Source organism: Lissotriton vulgaris, chromosome 5, assembly GCF_964263255.1.
Source record: "Lissotriton vulgaris chromosome 5, aLisVul1.2, whole genome shotgun sequence".
NCBI classification, from domain to species: Eukaryota; Metazoa; Chordata; class Amphibia; order Caudata; family Salamandridae; genus Lissotriton; species Lissotriton vulgaris.
The window spans coordinates 1,515,230,486-1,515,254,063 of NC_141693.1; the positions used below are offsets into that span (position 1 = coordinate 1,515,230,486).

Genomic DNA, 23,578 nt, shown 5'->3' on the forward strand with positions numbered 1-23,578 from the left:
TCTCACTTTTGTGCTGTTTTTAGGCGTTTTGGGGCTCCGAAATGCCTGGCCTTTTTGTCAAGTGCCCAGCATGTGAGAGGAAGAAGGCCAAAAGCGACCCCCATGATGTCTGCATCGTGTGCCTTCCAGAAGATCATGGCCCTGAGGAGTGTGTTATCTGCCAGCAACTTTCTGCTAGGACCCTCAGGGACAGATTGAAGATCAGGCTGGCTGGCCTGGAGGATAGGCGCCAACGTGCTGCAGGTGGGTCTGGGCAGCCTGGGAGGGATCCCTCTGCCTCTGCTGAGGCCCCTGGGGGGCTCCCCAGGGGCAGGAAGTCCAGCCAACGATCCCATTCTCCGTCGGCGTCGATGGCATCGACGACGGCGTCGAGAGGGATGACGACGGCGTGCTCCCCTTCTCCCCGGGGCTCCGGGTCGAGACGGCGCGACGGCTCGACGGCGAAGGAGAAACCGACGTCGAGGCCGCCGTCGACGTCTTCGTCGACGTCGAGGTCATACCGACGCCGAAGGCACAGTGACGTACATCGACGCTCGCCGTCGAGGCGGCGCCGGCGCTCGCCGTCGAGGCGACACCGTCGGTCGTCGTCGAGGCGACACCGTCGATCTCCGTCGCGGCGACACCGCCGATCGACGTCGAGGGGCTCCTCGACGTCGGGAACATCAAGGCGACGGCGGCGCTCGTCGTCGAGGGCGGACCGCCCGACGTCGAGAGGACGCCGAAGGTCGACGTCGAGGAGTCGGCGTTCGACGCCGAGGAGGAGGCGGTCGACGCCGAGGAGGAGGCGGTCGACGCCGAGGAGACGGCGGTCGACGCCGGAGTCCAGGAGACGTCATTCGACGCCGGAGAAGCGTCGTTCTGCGTCCAGCAGACAGCGGTCAGCGTCGGGGAGCAGGTCACCCGCTCCGAAACGGCGGAGAAGGGACTCTAGTCCCAGGAGTCACGCTGCTTCCAGCGGTGGTCGCAAGAGGAAGAGGTCGCCTGCGGATGGGGATGGATCTCCGCGCCCCTCGCCTGGAGGGACACCGGGCTCGGTGTACTCGGAAGTGTACACTCCGTCCCGGCCCAGGACTCCGACTCCTCCCCCCGTGCCTAAGGAGGACCCTCCGCCCAAACCACCACTGCCTTCAGGGGACACTCCTCCACCCCCGGTCCCTCCGCATGGGCCCGCACCGCAGCCGAAGGTTCCTCCTCCGAGGTCCACTTCCCTGCCGTCCCTGCCTGCTCCTCCCAAGGGGACTCCGAAACCGAAACCCCGGGAGGAACCGAGGACGCCTCGTGATGAGCCGAGGAAGACCCCTCCGCGCAAACCGAAAGAGCGCCCACGAGCTGGCAGGTCTCGCTCCCGCTCTGGGCGGAGGGACAGATCGAGGCACAGATCGAGGCACAGATCATCCACGAGGTCGAGGCACCGCCATAGGAGGCGCGAGTCTCGCTCTCACACGAGGTCCTCTGGGACCAGGGATTATTCACCTACCCTATCGGGGTCTCCGGACACCAGAGTGTCCCCGATAGATGACCTGGTGGCCTTTCAGGACGTACTGTTGCGGGGCGCAGCGAAGCTCGGCATCTCCCTGACGGTGCCTACACCGAAGACATCGGTCATCTTCGAGACGCTGCATCAGAGGCATCTGTCTCGTCCTCTCCTGCCCCTGGTGCCGGGCCTGGAAGAACCTGCTATGGCTCTGTTTCTCACCCCGGCTGTGACGAGGGCGGCACCTTCGAGATTACTTAAGAAGTACCGAGCTCCCGAATCGGATCCGGCCTTTTTGAGGGCTGAGCCTCCACCTGACTCCGTCATCGTCACGGCGGCCCGCAAGCAGCATGCCACCACCTCGACCTCCACGGTTCCCCCGGACAAGGAATCGAGATGGATGGACTCGGCAGGAAGGAAAGTTTGTGGTACTTCCGCGACCTCCATGAAAGCGGCGAGTGCCACGGCTTTGTTGGGTCGCTACGACCGCGCCCTCTGGGACTCCCTTGAGCGCTTTGCGGAGCATTTGCCCCGGGAGCAGCGTGAAGACTTCACGGAAGTCCTGAGTGAGGGGATGCTGGTAGCCAACCAGATAATCAGCGCGGCTGCGGACTCTTCCCTGTTGGCGGCTCACGGATTTTGCCACGGGATCAACCAGCGGCGTCACGCATGGCTCCGGCTTACGTCCCTGAAACCGGACGCACAGCAGAGGGTGGCCAATCTGCCGTTTTCCGGTGAGACCCTCTTCGGGAAACATGCTGATGATGAAATGGCCCGCATGAAGGCGGAGGCCGAAACGCTGACGGCTGTGGGCCTGGAAAAGCCCAAAGAGACCAAGAAGCAGTACCGCCCCTTCCAACGGCGGTTCGGCGGACAGGGCCGAGGTCGTGGACAGGCCTCAGGACACTCCCAGCAGCAGCAGCAGTTCCGGAAGCCGTTCCAGAAGCGGCAGAGGGGCAGGGGAGGCCAGCAATCGGCTCCGGCGCCCAAGGGCCAGGCGGGGCCTAGGCCCTAGGAACTTACTTCCCCCGGATCCGTTACCCACTCCGGTAGGGGGAAGCATCCAACTTTTTCTGGCAGAGTGGAGAAAAATTACTCAGGACAAGTGGGTGCTGAATATTGTTTGCAATGGATACAGTCTTCGGTTCACCAGCCCTCCTCCAGCTATTCCCCCCGTCAGCTCGCAGTTTCAGCTGCGCGAGCTTCAGGCGGAAGCGGATATCCTGTTGAGGAAAAGGGCGATAGAAGACGTACCTCGGTCTCAGAGAGGAAGAGGTCTGTACTCCCGGTTCTTCCTGGTTCGCAAGAAGGACAAGAACGAGTTCAGGCCCATTCTGGATTTGCGACAGGCAAACAAATGGATTCGCAGAGAAAAGTTCCGCATGCTGTCGTTGCATCAGATTTACCCTCAGTTGCAACAGGGGGACTGGCTTTGCGCTATAGACCTACAGGATGCTTACTTCCATGTGCCCATTGCACACAAACACAGGAAGTTCCTGCGGTTCCAAGTCGGCACCCATCACTATCAATACACAATACTCCCATTCGGACTGAAGTCTGCGCCGAGAACGTTCTCGAAGTGCATGGCGGTGGTAGCAGCACACCTGAGGAAGAACAAGGTGTTCGTCTACCCGTACCTGGACGATTGGTTGATCAAGGCATCCTCCTTCTCGGAAGCGCGAGCACACTTCCAGAAGACGTGCGTTCTCTTGAACAAGTTGGGGCTGCACATCAACATGGCCAAGTCTGTCCCGACTCCGGTCCAATGCATACAGTACTTGGGAGTCTCCATCAATACGCTGTCAGCAAGCGTGTCTCCTTCGGAAGAGCGACGATTATCACTCCTTCGAAAGGCTCAGGCTCTTATGACGACTCCATCTACAACAGTGAGGACGGTGTCTTCTCTACTGGGATCGATGGCCTCTTGTATCTTCCTGACGCCACACGCACGGCTGCACATGAGACCGCTGCAGGAGTGCTTGGAGGACCAGTGGGATCAGAGGAAAGGATCTTGGGACGACAAGATTCGACTGTCGCTGCATGCTCTTCAGTCTCTGAAGTGGTGGTGTTCGGCGGGGAATCTCCTCAGAGGGGTTCCCTTTCACAAGGACATTCCCACGCAGACTGTCGTGACGGATGCGTCTCTTCTGGGATGGGGAGCGCACTCCGGGACTTTGCAGATTCAGGGCACGTGGTCACCGATGGAGGCCACGTATCACATCAATTTCCTGGAACTCAGGGCTGTTCACTTGGCGCTGAAGGCCTTTCTTCCGTCCTTCCAGAACAACTCTCTGCTTGTACAGACGGACAATACCACCACGATGTATTACCTCAACAAGCAGGGGGGCTCGAGATCGCGCACACTGTCACAGGAGGCGCAGACGATCTGGCACTGGCTCCTGGCCAGAGGACTGACGATAACGGCCACCCATCTACCAGGTGTGCAGAATGTTCAGGCAGACGCACTGAGCAGACTGCTTCAGGAAAACCACGAATGGGTCATAAACGACGAAGTACTAGGAGAAGTCTTCGCAAGGTGGGGAACTCCAGACGTAGATTTGTTCGCCACCGCCGAAAACAGCAAGTGCAGAGACTTCGCCTCCAGGTACTTCCAGCAAGGGACGCTGGGGAATGCGTTATGGATCAACTGGACGAACGGCTTTCTGTACGCCTTTCCTCCCATTCCCCTGATTCCGGCGGTACTCATCAAGCTGGCCCGGTCCAGAGCTCGGATGATACTCATCGCCCCGGAGTGGCCCAGGCAGTGGTGGTTCACGGACCTACTTCACCGGTCTCTCCTTCCTCACATTCGGTTGCCGTGCAGGCCGGACCTTCTCACGAAGTTCGGGGGGCGGATGTTACACCCCAACCTCTCGTCTTTGAGTTTGGCGGCATGGCTCCTGAGATAGTGCAATATGGCCATCTGAATCTTCCCGATGATTGCATGGACATACTGAAGGAGTCTAAGAGACCTTCCACTCGGACTTCATATGCTTACAAGTGGAAGAGGTTTTGTATCTGGTGCCAGTCTAAGAACCATGACCCTACGACATGCAAGGAAGATGTCATCCTTCCTTACCTTTTGCATTTGGCGCAGTCTGGCCTTAATGTCCATTCCATTAAGGTTCATCTTGCTGCATTGACTGCCTACAGGAAATGCCCTTCACAGACTTCCTTTTTCCAGATCCCTGTGATCAAAGACTTTCTGGAAGGCTTGAAGAAAGTATTCCCTCCTGTCAGGCTTCCCTCGCCTTCATGGGAATTGAATGTGGTGCTGTCCAGATTGATGAAGGAGCCTTTTGAACCTATTCATAAGGCTTCGTTGCAGCACCTGTCCTGGAAGGCGGCGTTCCTCGTGGCCATTACATCGGCCCGCAGGGTGAGTGAAATTCAGGCGTTGTGTTGTACTGAACCTTATACTGTATTTCATGCTGCTAAGGTTGTTATGCGTACTCACCCTAAATTTCTTCCCAAGGTTATTTCTGATTTTCATGTCAACCAGACTATAACTTTGCCTACGTTTTTTCAGAACCCTTCATCCCCAGCGGAGAGGTCTCTCCATTCCCTGGATGTTAGGAGGGTGTTGAAATTTTATCTGGATAAAACCAAGGATATTCGTAGGTCTGACCAGTTGTTTATCAATTATGGATCGGTCAGGACGGGTCTTGCGACCTCGAAGCAGTCCATCTCTAGGTGGATTGTGTCCTGCATACAATTGTGTTACCAGAAGGCTAATAAGACCTTAGGAGGTAAGCCTAAGGCTCATTCCACCAGGGGCAAAGCTGCCACGACGGCTCTGCTCCGTAACGTGCCGATTGCTGAAATCTGCAAGGCAGCCACTTGGAAGTCGGTTCATACCTTTGCTAAGCATTACTGCCTGGACACTGATGCCAGGGCAGACGCTCAGGTTGGCCAGGCTTCGCTGCGGAATTTGTTCGCACAGTAGTAGCGTTATGTATTTATTCTCCACCGCCGCTTTGGTGTGGGGATGGGCTTGCCATTCTATTCACTAGATTATGACTATACACAGAGATCCCCTACTACAGAAGGAGTAGTTTCTGTCCTGTAACTCCAGTTCCGTAGTAGGGGTATCTCTGTTATAGTCATAAGCGCCCGCCCTCCTCCCCGGTGGAGACTTTTTTCATCATACAAGAATGCGACAGGTCTGGCGTGCTTCGCCTTCAAAAAGAACTGAAGTAAGAGGGACCTGCTATGCATTCTGGGATACTGGGAGAAGTTCTGGAAAGTTCTCTTAAAGGCACAGTATCCTATTTAAGCCACATAATGGCAGCCTATGGGGCTTGTCTGTCCCTGCCTTCCTCTCTATCATTCCTGAGTCTTTGACTGGGGGAGGCAGGTTTCTCTATGGTAGAAACTAGCAGGCTGTACTGTGTGTGGTGAATTTTGGTGGAATTTCTAGTTGAAGTACTGGACAGTGTAGCCTGTGGATATAGGCTGCATTATTTGTCTTTAAATTCTCTCTTAAGTGTCTTTGCAGTTTCTGCATTATTTGGACAACTTAAGAGATTATTTTTGATTGCCGGGGTCCACGCACATGGGCGGGACTATTCACTAGATTATGACTATAACAGAGATACCCCTACTACAGAACTGGAGTTACAGGACAGAAACTACTCCTTCTTGCCTAAAGTAATTTCAGCATTCCACATCAATCAGCCAGTGGAATTACCAGTCTTTTTTTCCAAAGCCACAGACGGTAGCAGAGAGGGCCCTACATACACTAGATGTCAAAAGGGCAATATTATATTACATAGAAAGAACACAAACTTTCAGAAAAATTGAACAACTATTTTTAGCGTTTTTCCCAACACATAAAGGCAACCCTATCTCTAAAGCAGGTATTGCCTGGTGGATTGTAAAATGTATACAGATATGTTACATAAAGGCAAAAAGAACACTAACTGTTCCCCCTAAAGCTCATTCTACACGCAAACTAGGGGCAGCTATGACATTTTTAGGGAACATTCCCCTAGATGACATATGCAAAGCAGCAACTTGGTCTACACCGCATACCTTCACTAAACACTACTGTGTTGACGTGCAGGCAAGACAACAAGCAAATGTGGGCCAGGCTGTATTAAAAACTTTATTTCAAACTGTTGCAACAGACACTGGTGACCACCGCTAGGGAGATAACTGCTGTATAATCTATTCATAATGTACCATCTGCAGCCCATATGCTTCGAACGGAATATGCTACTTACCAGTATGCATCTGTTCTTGGCATAGAGGGCTGCAGAGTGGTACATGCCCTCCCTGCCTCCCCGGAAACCTGTGTCTGTTCCAACATTATCTTATTTAGATACACATACATGGGCATCTCTTTCTGTGGGTTCTATCATACTACTCCATCTAACCCTACTATGGCAAAACAATCTAAGGATGGAGCCGATGCCCATGCGCACTAAGGGAGGAGTCCCCAGCCTCGTGACTACAAAAGACTTCTCCAAGAGAAAAACAAGTGCAATCCTCCGAGCCCAACACCAGATGGCGATCTATTCATAATGTACCACTCTGCAGCCCTCCATGCCAAGAACAGATGCATACTGGTAAGTAGCATATTCCTTTTTCCTCTCACTATTTTCACCTGGTCACACATGATAGTGTTTGACTACAGGACTACCCCTACTCCGTATTCCTATGAGATACGACTAGTCAACCACAGCAGGGTAAGGATGCATGTTACTTATAAACTACCAGTGTTTGGCAAAACCGGTTCCTACACTTGAGTGTTTTTACGTAGGTTTAAAGTGCTTTCTTTTAACAGTGCATGGTAGCACAGCAACGAGGTAGAAATAATTTGAATAACTTGAGATTCACGTTTTGGGTGGTAAGTGTGAAAATTCCCAGTACTTCCCACTCGGTGGCACGTGGGAGATCCAGTTTTTCCACTAGGAACACCAGTATTAGCTTGAGGGTGCATGTTGCACTTTGCATAAAAGCGCACCAAGTCTTTCATATAAGGCAGGTTATATTGATAATATGGGGCAGTGTGAGTTGGATGTTTTGAACTAACAGTGAGTTACTGTTCTCTTTTCAGGTTGGACACATATAGCTGATACAGGATAAGTATATTCCAGACCGGTTTTTAGGTGCAGCTATCTGCACTTTATATCACAGTAAGGTAGTACCTTACTGGAATCGAGGGAGGGAATCTGTTTTTGCCCTGCAAAAAAGCCTAGGACCCAGATGGGCCAATCTCAATAGGCTGAAACATGTTGGCAGCGACATTAGGGTCATAGGTCCATTAAATCCTCACGACCCTTTACCCTTCTTTCTTTTAATATCCCCTGCAACTCTGTGAATAAAGGGATACCTGAAGTTTTCGGGGGATTTTTAATCTTTAGAACCCCCCTGACCTATTCTCCTAAGTGCTCCCTGAAAAATGGTCGAGCCCACCCTGGCCTTTAGGAGTCGGGGTGAACCCGATGAAGCATGACACTACTAGAGTGTGTGTGTTATTTAACAAAAAGGAATTGCTTACTTCCCCGCCTATGAGCGGATTGTAAATCACCAAAAGAGAATAGTCCCAACATATTAAATACTAAGGTGGGATACTTTTTGAGTTCCAGTATTAGATTGGGTGGACATATCCCTCCGGTATTTCTTCTAGTACTCTGTAAGAGCCTCTCCACCCTTCCGGCTCGGATCAGGGGATCTCCCCTCGTCCATCGGCCAAGTTTTCATGGCAATAACATCTGCCAGAGGGCCAGTGAGCTTCAAGCTTTGTCATGCAAGCCTCCATACTTGAATATCTACCCAGACCAGCTGGTACTACAAACTAGAGCTTCCGTTCTTCTCAATCAATCAGCAATTTGTATAGCGCGCTACTCACCCAGTAGGGTCTCAAGGCGCTGAAAGTCAACACTCCCTTTTATGTAGGTCAGTCCATCACCCTGCTTACTTTTTAAACTTTGCCAAATCCCCCTAAAGAAGAGGATCAGCTTTACCAACTGAACCCCAAAAAAGCGTTGTCGTTTTACATTGACCATACAAGAGATTTCTGGGTGGATGACCAACTCTCTATGGGGTATGGCGTAGGGAAGAAGGAAAAGGCCTTGCAGAAGCAGACCATCTCCAGGTAGATCGTGCTCTACATTAAAATCTGCTACACGTTGGTCCTGAAGCAACCCCCTACGTGCATGCAGGCTCATTCCACCAGAGGCAAGACTTTGCCTGTTGCGTTAGCATGCAGAGTCCTGGTTGTAGACATCTGCCAGGCAGCAATGTGGGCCCATCTGCACACATTCACAAAACACTGCTCCCTGGGCACTCAAGTCCGTTGGAATGGGCACTTTGCCTGCTCGGTCCTTGAGGACTTTTTGTTGCGATATTGTTCTGCAGACCTACCTCCGGGGAGGTAGTGCTTGGGTATCTCTTCTAAGGTAAGGAATCTGCAGCTAGAAGTCTTATACGGATGTACAAGTTACTTAACTTTGATAATGCCTTTACCAGTAGATACTCTTTTGAGCCACAGATTCCCAGCCATCCTCCATGCTCTGCGAAAGGCTTTCTAGGGACAGGGTTTTTTCCTTTCAGTGCTTTAGTGTTCCACACCAGTGGTCAGTTTTCATGGTGACTCTGTGTTGCTGGTGTGGAAAATTGTGAAAAGAAACTTGCGCTGGTTGGGTGCCTATATAGGTGCTGCACATGTCACTTCTGTCGAAGCAAATTGACGCCACGCGGAGGCAATCAGCGCTACCTACGAGCGTGCATGGTAACTGCCCACGAAAAATTTCCATATTGAGTGATGCCTGGGGATAATTCTATGGTAAGGTATCTGTTCTAGATAAAGTTTATACCAGATTAGGTGTTACCAAAGATAAGTTACTTGTTCTTTGATACAGAGTATTGTACTTTAGCCTACTGGGACAAACCTAGGTGTTGCTTTGGCTTGTATAGTTTATTCAAATGCAGCTCCTTTTAATCCTAGGAATAGGCGCTAAAGTTGAACTGAGAGCTTTCCTAGTGATGGACCTGGGGTTCCATTCTAGACATCTTGGGTTGAAATCTGTCAGATCGCCTGTCTATAATTATTGGGAGCGCTTAGTCAGTCTAAACTATTGGTACTAAGCACTGAAGGAACATGGCATTTTCCTCACATGAATAGAAGGACATAAGCAATGTCAGACCTTCCTTCCCAAATCTTGAGTAATATCTATCTGCCGGGTAAACCGAGATTTCCGCCTAAGGTGTTTCTGAAGGAGACTAACTGTAACATCTTCTCACTTTACTGCCTTTCCTTCCTGCTGCCAAGGAGTCCTCTTTCTGCTGAGCGAAACAGTTGAAGTAATTGAAATTGGGGTCATGCCCTCTGCTGACCCGACTCTTGTTGGTGGTAAGCCCACAAAACTCTAAATTTGTTTCAAAGAAAGGAGTTTAAACATATAAAATGCTGTAAATGCACAATTCCTTTTACAGCGTTGGTGCTCGTTGTGGGTTCACATTTACAGCATTTTTATAAATGAAGACACCGTCCCTGCAGACCCTTGTGGAGTATTCTACTTAATAGGGACTACACGTTGGAATTGGTTTGTCTGGTTCTGCTCTCTGAAACCAGTTTACCTGAACCCCAAACACTGTTTAGTCTGTAGTATAGCTATCGAGAGCCTTACACTAGCACACCATTTTAGATAACCAATGTTATTTCTTTCCAGAACCGAATGCATGAGAGCATGAAACTCTTTGACAGCATCTGCAACAACAAATGGTTCACAGAAACCTCAATAATTCTTTTTCTGAACAAGAGGGACTTATTTGAGGAGAAGATTAAAATGAGCCCGCTTACCATCTGCTATCCTGAATACACAGGTGAGGCTATGTTTTGAAGTTGTACACCGCAAGCAAATCATGCATAGGGCACCCCGGCTCATAGCCTGTTGGGCTGTACTTATAGTTGTCCATAGTTTAAGTTCAACATATTTGTGGGTGGGACATTCTAGAACCGAAAACCATTAGTGGATCTTGCTAAGAGGCAGTGCTTCTTGCATGCATTGTGACATATAGACCTCGGTTGATTAAGGTAATGTGCATACCCATTAGATTTGCGGCTATTGATGTGGTGTTCTCTAGTGGGTTTCATGAGTTGCAAATTCTCTGATTCTTGGAGTTGTTGCTGCTGAGAGTCCAGTTTTCTCCGAGCAGTTGTAAAAGGTGCTTTTCTTTGTCCTATAACATTGGCAGAGTTTTTTTTTTATTTACGGAGTGCATTTGCAGATTGTATTTTTTCCTGTTCTTGGTAGTTTTGCCCGATAAATTGTTGTAGGGAGACTTGTCTATTGGAGAACCTGCAGAAAGTTATTTTGTGATTAGTTCTGGTGACAGTGAATGCTTTCCTCTGGCTGCAGTTGCAGAAATTATTTTCTGTAATTTCTTCCTGGAGCATTGAGGGAATGCCTTTCTCTTGTCCCGAGGCAGTTGCAGGTGGAGTTTCTCTGGCAGCAGATGCAGAAAGTTATTTTCTGTTATTTCTCCTGGTAGCAATGTTAGGGAATCCCTTTCTTTGGTCCTGAAGCAGTTGGAGAAAGTGTTATCTCGGGCACTGGAAGCATGTAGAGAGAAAATGACAGATGGGGGAACGTTTGTTGGTGAGGAAGGTGCTCCAGAGGTTGAGTAACGCAGGAAGCTTGACTTATTATTTTTTTTGTTTTGTTATTTTTAGGATTATGAGGTTAGGGCTGAGAGTGGAGTTTTCAGGCTATACACGGATGCATTTTTTGTGTGTGCAGGTTTGTAGACGATGCTTAAGGATTTGAATGTGATGCGAGCAAGAGAGGAGGAAGTAGAGGGGGTGTGATGTGATAATGTTCTCATTTGCTAGTGATGAGCTGAGCCTCGTGGGTGGCTTTTTGATTTGGAAGACTGTGATGTCAGGAAGGCTGGTGAGCAGGGTTTTGGCACCATCCATGCTGTTGTGAATAAAAGCTTGCAGTTATGCGAAAAAAGAGGCTGAAAGAAACAATGTAATCTTGTGCACGTGGCAGATTTTCTATCAGGCAAAGAGGCACTTGTGTCTATGCAGAAAATCATAGATTTGACTGTGAAAGTAAGGGTGATGCTTCAAGTTGTTTGAATGCAGCTAGCTATTGATTGGTGTATGAAGTATAGTTGTGCATCGTTTTTTTTCATGAAGGTTATAATTATCATTGGACAGCTTACATACGTTCACAAGTTAACATGCATTTCTTCCAAGGCTCGAACACGTATGAAGATGCTGCAGCCTACATTGAAGGGCAGTTTGAAGACCTGAACCGCAGAAAAGAAACCAAGGAGATATACACGCACTTCACCTGTGCCACGGACACCAAGAATGTGCAGTTTGTGTTTGATGCCGTCACTGACGTCATCATTAGGACCAACCTAAAGGAGTGTGGGCTTTCCTAAAGCAGGAACGTGACCCTGTGACAGGTAACAAAGCGGGAGACCTAGACCAGAATGAGAAACTGGGCGCAAGTCCTGCCAACTAATGCTGTCGGGTTTAAAAGACCTATGCCAGAGTAGTAACGCAGTATGGTCTGCCATGCCTAGATAATCTGTTAAACAAGGGTGAAAGAAAATGGAACGGTGTAAGGAATGGAAAGTGGATAGAGGTGGCTACAATGAGAAGCACAGTAATTTTGTCATTTACTAGTGCTGTGATCATAGAGCAGACGACTCTGCTTCCTACGTCAACGAACATGAGGAGTAAGAAGTTATCTGTGTGATTTCTGTCAAACTTGATTCAGGCAGGCTTTTAAAAAAACTAGGGTTCATTGGAAATGTCCTAAGTAGATGTTTGTAAAATGTAGTGATTGAACATAGTCCCAGAAATCAAACATTATTTAAAGTCTAAAACTAGTTTTCAAATCTTATATTGCTAATTCAGAATGGTTAATGCAATTGTTAAAGTTTTACTGTATTATAATTACGTTTACAAGTTGCAAATATCATCTTTATGCAAACAAAATGAAATGACAAAAATCGTTATAATCCAGACAGATACAATTCAGTTAGCAAAACCTGATGGAGTTCTCCTTATGCGGAGTCTAAAAAGGTAGACCATGAATTACCAGGCATATCATTGCCATCAATATTTACCATACCAACACAGCTGACACATTCTGCAGTACTCTGACCTAATTTCAGTATACTTCTTGAGTATGACTCAAAGGTTACATTTTTGGTTCACATTTCAGGTAAACGCAAGATGGAATGGCTTTTGGTAAATGTTGTCAGTCTGCTTCATTCTTCCCATGAGTTGGGGTCGGGGTCCCGCTTCTAGCTTACAGCTAGGTCCGGTTGTCAAAAAAAGCATTGTTCTTGTGACAGGACCCAAAACTATGATTTTGTCCAGTTCAAGTACATAAGTTTTGGGGTCTCGTTTTAAATTGAACAAAGGTGGGGTAGATCTGCATTGGTTTGGGGAGTATTTGTTTGGGAAGGATCAGAGTGCTTGAAGAATCTTAGCATCAAGAGTGGGTATTGGGGGTGTTGGTATTTAGGAGGAAGTTCAAGGAGCATAGTCCCCAGTAATCTAATTGTCCACATTGAAATCAAGAACCTAGTCATCCTAGGCTATCGCCACTAGGGACATGTAAAGCAGCGAACGTGTGGGGACTTCGGTCATGAAGGGCTTTACTTTACTGGAGGCTGGTTCAGATATTGTATGGGATGCCCATTTGAGCTGATGATGATAAGTACATATCATGATATGAGTGCATAGCCGGCTCATGTTAGTGAAGGTATATATTGTTAGCTTGCGCGAGTGTGCATACATACCTGTAGGAGTGTGTGTAATGCTTGAGTGATGCACACAGATAAATGTATGTGTTTTGAGTGCCCAACTAGCTTACGTGTGGAAGACCAATAGTGAATCTTTTATCTTCTCTTTCAGTTGTTCTCTGGGATGTGTTCATGCGGATGGTGCTCCGTGAAAGGACCTCACCGGTTCTGAACCATGTTTGGAAGCGAATCGCAGCCTCAAGAATCTGAGAGTTATTAGCACAATCTCCAGCACAGTCTGTCCTTCTTGTACGGAGTGCTAGTGCCGCACAGCACCGACTCACTGTTCACTGAGCTTTGAGATCCAGTCTCAGCAGAACGCACAATCCTGCCTGACCAGCTGGGTTCTGAGCTTTTTTGTTTTTACTAACATACCACCTCTCGTATACATATCCTAGTCATTACTTTTCTTCAGGAAACCCATTTGCCTTGCATACATTTTACCTCTGGTGCAACTGAATCATGTTTTAAAGCAGCAGTACTGCAAACGGTTTGCCTAAAATAACTGAACCAGCTTCTTTTTAACCAAAACTGTAAATCAAATCTTCGTATAGCTCATATAAATCCGAAGCGGAACGACCAGCGTACTCACAATTCTTGGTTTTTGCTTTCTGCTATCTCTTGCCCCTTCACAGGAAGTGCTCAGTGCCTCACGGTTCTTTTCTGAGAAAAATGAAGCCCCAAAGCTGTTAAATAGAACAGCTGAAATGAATTTTCAGCTTTTTTGTATTTGTTTTTTGTTGTTCCAGTCCTACCTTTTAAGTCTGCTTTTTTGTTTTAATCTTTTTTTATTAATTACTCACATTCTTGAGCACATATGGGCTAGGTTTATTTCACTTCTGCATTCTGCACACCCTCACTGGGAGGTCCTCACACGTATTGTAGGCACGGCCAGCGTATCTCAACATTCAAGGCTGTGCATTAGAGAAAGGAGGGCAGTAGAACGTCCATAGCAGCAGAGTAGGAGAGATGACATTAGGATACAGCTGGATCGTGTTTTGGAGATGGAAGAGGAGCATGTCACTGGGGACAAGGGAAGAAACCAACTACTTTAGTTACACAAAGTCGGAAAGACTAAAGGATTGTTCCAATAGGAAGGTTTAGGGGCCATTAAAATGTTCTACAATTCTAGAGCAAGCTCCCATTCGAGGAACTTTAACTATCAGATTCTCTTGGGCTAGGGGCATAGTCAACCATTGGGGTAACAACAAAAAATGTGTGGCAATAGAACGATTTGTTATGATCAAAGGACCAGAAGCTTAATATTGAGCAGTCTTATGCTCTTTCAATTGCACATAGTGTCCCTAGCAAGCTACGTTTTCATGTTCAGTCATGATTTGTAATCAGTTGCTTGTTTTGAGATTTTTCGTTTTGTTTTACTTCTAAACTCTCTTTTGCAGTTGACAGTCTGCTGTGGACGATTCAACCTCCCAACCCCTCTATTTCCAATACACTTCAGAGAATCCTTCTGAAATGAATTACCATGGTCCAACTGATCACATTGTCTGTTCTGCTTATCTCATGGGAGAATGCTTCTCCAACCACATAGAGACTAAGGGACCGTTCAGCCCGGCTGTGGGTCGTTAGTGTCTACTTAGTTCAGTAGTCCATTCAGTACCCCAGTGTTTTTGCTATCACTCAGTGCATGTATTTCACTTTTGTAATTCATTTGCAATACTTGGAGAGACGATTGTAATGTAATTCACTAGTGAATAAACTAAGAAGAAGAAAAATTAAGCAGGGGCAACAAATCAAACACTGTATTAGAATAAAAAACAAACAACGGGAAGTAAAGAAATGTATTCAATTAAGGCTGCAATACGTCCTTTATGTCGCTATGCCGTTTTAGCCTCCATATGCATTTATTTTGTTAGGTTAGACTTTTTTTTTTCTCTTGAGTTTCTTTTTTTAATTTTTACATCTATTTGTTTTGAAAAGGTTAACTGGCAGCACTGCAGCTTGTCATTCTGTGAAGGAGGAAAATATAGCAAAGCTGCATTAATTAGACGGTTATTTTTTATTTTTGTGCACATGTGAATGTGGATAAAATGAGAATTGAGCCACTAAGTTATGAAATAATGCTACTGAATTGCATATTTTAATGTTTATAATTTATATATTAGGGCAGGTTTAATGATTAAGAAAGTAACTGGCTGTACTGCTGTTTTAAGGAATTCGCATCAAACTCTTAAGCACACAAGGCGCTATACTAACTCCTGATGCTAAGACACTTTTTTCAGCTCTTCGTTTCTGTCAAAAATTGTTTGCCAGAGCGCCTACGTGATCTGTGACATTCCCATGGTCGTGAGATCTCCAAATTCCCTTTTTTCTGCCATGTAGCTGCTTTACTGTTTATTTTAGAGAATGCTATTGTGAATAGCTGCAACATGTTGAGATTTTAAATACATTTTAATCTTTTTCCATTTACCACCTTTCGTAAATTTAAATCAACACCCTGTAGTTTGGGGTATTATTTGCCTGTATCTAATTCTAGAGATATGTGGTCCACGTCCAGAAGTCTGTGCCCAACTGCTGCATAATCATTTTGCATTCCTGCCTGCTTCGTCTAATTCTTTGGGAAGTGCTTTGTGGATTTCATCTTTCTGCCTGTTCTGCGGACTTTTAAGTGGCCTCATCCCTGCGGATTACAGCCCATGGCATTGCCTTGTACGTCCATGTGTGGTGCCAAACTCCTGCTGTGGTCATGTGCACTCCAGCCTGATAATGATGGACTTTAAGGGAGCTGGGAAGAAGGCTCCAAGGATCACAGATTTGCCTTTCTTCTACATGTGGTGCCAAATTCCCTTTGTTTTTATCATTGTGATGTTCTTGATAAGAATTTGTACATTCCTTGGCCACTTACTGCGTTATATGACTGATTTTCTATTGTCTTATGTTCAGATTCAAGCTGTTTCACTTATTTGCAGTATTAAAATGGCAAGTAAACCTTTTAGTCAGTCTTCTGTGGTGCAATCGTCTTGTCTTGACACCTTCCCTTCTAGTCTTGGCATTTTCGTATTTGATTTATAAGCTGTTTCGATGTTAGAGGATTAGCTGATATTAATTGATCGATACTAGTTTCCTTTTTTGTTTCTCTGCTCTGTTAGCCTCTCCATGTTTTGCCATCCACACTTCATCTGTCTTCTCTCCATCCATCCCTTTTTAGTTACTTTGCTTTTGCCCACCCCCGTTCTGTATTAGACCTATTTATTCTTTTTAACTATGGAGTGTAGGAAAAAAGTTTTGGATTGAGCGTATTATAGTTACATGCTTTGCACATTGTCACTTAGTGGTGAAGCTTACATTATTTTTTTCTAAATTTCATATGCGACTTTGATTGTAATGGTTTTACTATGATATTGACTGAAGCAACTAATCATCACTCTGACTCTTAGACTGAGTGTTCAAATGCCATTTTGTCCAGAGGTGGAAATGATTACTAGGATACTTGACTCTGTAGAAAAAGTTGTCGTTATTTTGATCCAAAAAAATACACCTTAGACTTCGAGTCATGGTATGCTGAGATATCATTGGTGCATAAAAGCCACAAAAAGAGTGAATTCAAAGAATTGTAGAGCAGACTAACTCTGAAGGCATATCAGTGTCTTTGGTCTCTAGGCACTCTGAAATGTCAATGCCATTGGCCCAGAAAATCATCATCAACCTCAACTCGAAAATGTGTGTTTGTGGGATGCGGCTCAGCAAACAAAAACACACCCCTGACTTTAAGTTAAAACTCTAGCCACTTAGATCCCGAAAACACCCCAACCATTGTAACTGGTTTGGTGGCACATGCATCCGTTTCACATACAGTTTGAAAAATGTAGCATTTGAGAGAACTAAGTTCATTTTTAGGAGGCACAGCCTACTGTATCAGTGCCAGAAAGTATAAATAATTCCCTCCATGCCCTTGACTTGAGTTCCTGACCCAGATGATTCTCAGTAGGACACGGATCACTCCTACATAAAACACGCCACGGGGTGTACTGTCAATTATACTAACTTAATAGCATTAGTGGCAAAGTTGCAGAATTGTGTTAAATCTTTATCTAAGGTGTTTAGCTGCTTTGTTTCTTACATTACAAGGCAACACCTAAGTTTATGCAGGTGACACTGTGGTCAGTCTCTGCGGAAATCAATTTTGAGGCATGTGTGCTGCAGATACACATGCTTTGCATACTCCTGCCATCTAGTGTTGGGTTCGGATGTTTGCAGGTTGTTTTTCTTCGAAGAAGTCTTTCAAGTCACAAGGTAAGGTGACTCATCATTTCGGTGATTGTGCGCATGGGCATCGACTCCATTGTTAGATTGTTTTTTTCCGTCATCGTATTCGGACATGTATTGCTGCACTGCTGTTCGAAAACCGTTCTATGGTTTCCCCTTTGTGCTCAATCTACTGTACCCTCAACAGTAGTGTTTCCGTACGCGTTTCCTTGTTCTACGCATATCTAATCAGTCAACAAATTCTCCCATCTTCGATCGAAAACCTCGTGGGCGGCCATCGGGCCAAGCCATTTCAGAGCAGCCTACTGCTGATGGAACAGACTCCATTCCAGTTCTGTCCTTGGTGTCACAGCAAGTACCCTCGCATCGACCAACATCAAGTTTGTAACTTGTGCCTCTATCCGCAGGACGAGGAAATAGACTGCGACTCTTGTAAATCGTTTTGGTCCAAGAAGACTCTACGCAATCGTCTGGCTCGACGACGAGAAATGCAACATCAAAGCAATCAACACACTCTGGATATCTCCGGGGAAGAATCAGAGCAAGAGGAGATCGAAGCGTCCGCTGCAGAAGAAGAACAGGCCTTCTCCGTTTTAGTGTCCGATCCAGAGCTCAAGATTGATCTGGAGTCTGATGATGTGCCTCTGGGACAAGGTGCCGTGAGTACCGAAGACCCCTAGCCCCTTAAAACCTCTTCCAAAACACACAATCCTTCGGCACCTCCTCTGCCTTCTGGCCAAGGTCAGCACCGAGACATTGTTTCCGATACCCGGCCTACCATTTCGGCACCAAAACAGACCGTGAAGTCTTACGGCTCGGGACAGAGTTGAAAATCATCTTTGGATCCGAAACTTATCAGGATCAAAGGACAAAGCGAGTTCGGAGTCAAAACCCTCTGATCCGAAACAAAAACATGGCTTGGAACCGAAACCCTCCGATCTGAAACAAAAAAACACCTCTGAGCCGAAACCTTCCACTCCTAAGGAGAAGTCCATTTTGACACACCATTCGAAGGCTAGTCTCCCTGAAGCAACCAGAACAAATTTTAGACATTCTGAAAGCTAAATTAAGCAGAAAAAAAAATTCATAAACATCCTGATATGGGACATGTTTCTGCTAAAACACCATCAAAACGTAAACTTCCTTAAGGGACACTGCCTAAATGATTCCTCGTAAAAAGAAGGAAGACATGGCTACTAGCCCTGCTTATCCTGCCCCACAACCCTCTCCACATCCACCATCTTCTCCGTACTTAATTGTTGAGAATCCATTACGTATAAAATCTCATGAATTGCCACATACAGATCCAGATAGGGATCATGCTGATGAGAACACAGTTTCCTGTAAAACCATGAAATTACTACACCATTGACCCTCCAGTAGATAATGACCCAGACCTTTATCCTGTAAAGCCATCGCCTCCAGACGATAATATGGCTTATCAACAGCTTATTTCTAGGGCAGCAGAATGTCATGGGGAGGCCTTACATAAAAAGTCCTTAGAAGAAGACTTTTTATTTGAAACACTTGAGTCCACACACAGGTCCAGTCAATCCCTTCCTATGCTTTAATGGCATGATAAGGGATACCAATGATATCTTTAAAGACCCTGTACGAGCACGTATTTTTACTCAAAGAGTAGATCGAAAATACAAACCCTCACCATCAGATCCTGTGTTTATCAAGGGACAATTACCTCTTGACTCCCTAGTAGTATCCAGTGCTCATTGATTCATCAGGAAAAAGAGTAGCTGTTCAAGCCGCTAACCACTGGAGCATTGCAAAAAACATAGGGCCTACTAGCCAGGAATGACTGTTCACACTGGGATGAAATGGAGCAGCTGCTCCAAAACCTTCTGGAAGAGCACAAACCTAAAGTGCAACAGTTAGTGGAAGAGGGAAAACTAATCTCTAACTCATCAATCAGATGTGCTTTAGATGCAGCTGACACCGCAGCTAGGGAGATCAATAACAGCATTCTCATTAGAAGGCATGCATGGCTTAGGATTTCTGTGTCCAACAGTCCATTTTATTGGTCCTGTAGTCGACCAATCCCTAGATAAAATGTAAAAAGATACAGAGGTGGCAAAGTCCAAGGTAGCACTCCAGTCCCCATCTAATGGAGGCTCCTTTTGATGCTCTTTTTACAGAGCAGGGTCTAAAACAACATCCTCAGACCAAGCTGCTTCCTCTTACAAAAGCAATACCCAATTCTCTCCCTCTAGAGGTTTTCTATAGAGGAGAGTATAGAGGAAACAATTTCAAAGATAGGGTTAAAGGTGCCACAACGCGTAACACACCTTCCCCTAACAAGCAGTGATATGCCCACTCTTCCCCCGATCACTTAACACCTATTGGGTTAAGACTTCTACAATTTCTCTCCATTTGGCAATCCATAACAACCCACAAATGGGTGATTGACATTATTCAACTTGTTTATTGCCTGAAGCTTACCACCAATCCTCCAAACATACCACATAGCGTTCACAAACTGTCATCTCATCACTTACAGTTACTCAAACAGGAAGTGCAATCTCCCTTAGAAAAAGGAGCAATAGAACCAGTTCCATTACAGTACCAAAGTTCAGGGGTGTACTCTCTGTACTTTCTAATCCCCAAACAGAATGGCTCCTTGAGAAAAAAAAACGTTTTGGATCTCAGAGCGTTATACCTAGACATAGTGTCAGAATACTTTCATATGGTAACACTCCAATGGATGCTTCCACTTCTACAACAAGGCAATTTTATGTCCACACTAGACTTAAAAGGCACATACTTTTACATTCCTGTCCATCGAGCTCATGGCAAATATCTCAGATTTCAGACAGAGAGGCATACACTATTAGTTCAAGGTATTCCCATACGGAGTAAGAATGCTCCTAGGGTGTTTACAAAATGCCTAGCTGTAGTAGCAGCTCATCTCAGTAGACAACAAATTCACGTCTTCCCCCTACTTAGATGACTGGCTTATTAAAGCCAGCACCCATCAAAAGTGTCTAAACAGACTCTATCGAAAGTGCAAAAATGTCATCTACAGCTCCTACAAATACATTCTTATCTGGTAGCAACTCTCAACAATCACAAAGCTCAAGCCTCTCCCAGTGCAGCCAGAATTTGCAATCTTCAAACTCTGTTATTACAGTTTCAAGCCAATCAAACCTTAACAGCCAAAACTATTATGCAACTGTTAGGGATGATGGCTTCATGCATCCCAATAGTGCCTCAACCAACACTACACATGCATCCCCTTAGGAATGCTTACCATGTCAGTGGAACCAGTCCCAGGGTCAATTAACAGATCTAGTGTTGGTAGACAGCCACACCCATAGCTCTCTGCAGTGGTGGAACCCACAAAAGGGCGGCCTTTCATCAAAATTGTTCCCAGGTCATTGCTAACAGCAGTCGCTTCTCTCACTGGTTGGGGTGTCCATCTCCACAATTACACAATTCAAGGTATCTGGGACAACAAGCAAAAATGTCTCCACATCAACTATCTAGAGCTTCTAACTGTGTTTCTAGCAGTCAATGCTTTTCAGTCTCATCTCATACAAAAGGGTGTCTTAGTCCGCACGGCCAACAAAGCCATGTACTATATACAAAAACAGAGGAGGAGACACACACTCCAGCTGTCATGCCTCTCTGGCCATCTGGAACTGGACAATTCATCCCAAAAGTCATCTTCTGACAGAACACCTTCCAGGAGTCAACAATCGAATTGCTTATCTCCTCAGCAGAAGTAAACCGCAAATACTTGAGTGGGAACTCCATCCCCAAGTCCTCCTTCCATCATTTCATAAATTGGGATTTTCACAAATAGATCTGTTTGCCTCAGCGGACACTCAAAATGCGCAGACTTCGCCCCCAGGTTCCCACACCCTTGATCTAAAGGCAATGCCCTATGGATCAATTGGTCAAATATATTTTCCTACTCTTTTCTGCCTCTCCCACTCCTTCCGTTTCTAGTTCGAAAGCTCAATCAAACATCACTCACACAGATTTTAGTAGCTCCCATGGTATACCACACTTCTGGAACTCTCAGGAGTGCCACATCAGAAGCTACAACTCCGTACTAAACCTCACTCAGAACCGTGGAGAAATCAGACACCCAAACCCCAAGGAGCTCAACCTAGGATTTTGGCACCTGATGTCATAGTTTGGATACTTACATTTGACACCAGACTGTCTGACTATTCTAAAAGAAGCAAGGAATCCCACTACCGGAGCTTATTATGCAGCAAAATGGCAACCATTTATTTATTGTAATAAGAAAATTAATCCTTTAGATGCTTTAGATGCATTGTTTATCTTCTGCCCCTACTGCAATCAAATTTAGCTTACACATCTATTCGATTGCACCTTGCAGCAGTGGCTGCATATCTACAAAACAGACAGCATTTATCTTTGTTCGAAGTCCCTGTGATTAAGGTTTTTATGGAAAGCTTAAAAAGAGTAATACCACCCAGAATACCTCCAGCATCAGTATGGAATCTCAACATTGTACTTACAGGACGCATGGGTCCACCCTTTGAGCCATTACACAATTGTTCCTTACTGTTCCTTACATGGAAAGTTGCCTTCCTCAATGCAATCACTTCATTAAGGAGAATTGGTGCGCTGCAGGCATTAAACCCTAGAAGAAGCCTTCTTTCAGCTTCATAAAGATAGAGTAGTTCTTCGCACTAACCCAAAATTCATCCCTAAAGTGGTGTCTACTTTTCATCTTACCAATCAGTTGAGTTACCTGTGTTCTTCCCTCAACCTGACTCTGTAGCAGAACGAGCTCTTCACACAGTTGATGTCAGGAGAGCGTTACTGTATTATATTGAATGAACAAAAGATTTTCGTAAAACAACACAACTGTTTGTTGCATTTGTACCACCTCACAGGGGCAATCCTACTCGACCTCTAGCATTTCAAGTTGGATTGTTAAATGCATTCAAACTTGCTATGCAAAAGCAAAAAGAAATGTATACCCCGTAGAGCGCATTCCACTTGTGAAATAGGGGCGTCTATGGCTTTTTTAGGTAACATTCCTATAGCTGACATCCGTGAGGCAGCAACATGGTCTACCCCACACACATTTAACAAGCCCTATTGTGTGGATGTGTTAGCACAACAACAAGCAAATGAAGGCCAAGCAGTGCAAAAAACACTTTTTGAAACAACTGCAACATCTACTGGATAGCTACCGCTTGGGGAGGATACTGCTATAGAGTCTATGCAAAGCATGTGTATCTACAGCACACATGCCTCAAATGGATAATGTTACTTACCCAGTAAGCATCTGTTCTTGGCATATAGAGCTATAGACTCACATTCGCCCTCCCACCTCTCTGGTCACCTGTAGTTGTTGCAGCTCTCCTTATTTACATTACATTGGCATGGACATCCCATTACTACACTCACTTACTCCATTGTCTCCCTCTTACGGGAAAACAATCCATGCGCACTGTAACCGAAAGGAGGAGTCGCCTTACCTCGTGACTGGAAAGACTTCTTCAGAGAAAAACAACTTGAACACATCCAGACCCAACACTAGATGGCAGGGGTATGCAAAGCATGTGAATCTACAGCTCTACATGCCAAGAACAGATGCTTACTGGGTAGGTAACATTATCCGTTTCTATTTCTGATAGGCTTTCATGAGTGCTGGACTACATAAAGGTTTGGATGGGTAGACAGTTTTCAAAGTGGAACCCTTAATAATTAGCTCATGTTGGTGTTCTCTAAAATGTTAATTGGAAGCATTTCTCACAGCTACATCACTATGTAGCAGTCCTGCTTCGGCGAGGATGGTCAGAAATCTAAGCAATGTTACGGACCCAGCAAACTTTTGTACCTGCTCTAATCCGTGTGTCTGTTTCTGCTCCTCCATTCTAAAGTATTTTTGCTCGTTCTTTCTTTCCACAGAGTTGCAGTTGCAAAAACATCTGTACCTTCCAGTTTGGGCTTTTGCCAAGTAATTTATTTTGGGCAGACCAAGAAGAACATTACTAAACTGAATAAAATATTCAGAATGCTATATTTAGGCTCATTTTTAATATTCTTAAGATTAATAGTGTCCCCTGCTGTCTCAAAAAATATTTCAGAAAAGGGGGC

At 45.8% G+C, this 23,578-nt stretch overlaps 1 protein-coding gene across 1 annotated transcript in view; it reads left to right on the forward strand.

Moving 5' to 3' along the window:
• The window catches only part of GNAI3 (G protein subunit alpha i3), a 292,796-nt gene extending 276,588 nt beyond the window's left edge, over positions 1–16,208 (forward strand). Inside the window, exons 7-9 of the mRNA XM_086923567.1 lie at positions 10,153–10,306; positions 11,688–11,902; positions 13,368–16,208. Coding sequence (XP_086779693.1) covers positions 10,153–10,306; positions 11,688–11,878 — 345 coding nt within the window. The 3' untranslated portion in view covers positions 11,879–11,902; positions 13,368–16,208. The remainder of the gene's footprint in view (positions 1–10,152; positions 10,307–11,687; positions 11,903–13,367) is intronic.
• Positions 16,209–23,578: the final 7,370 nt, after the last annotated feature.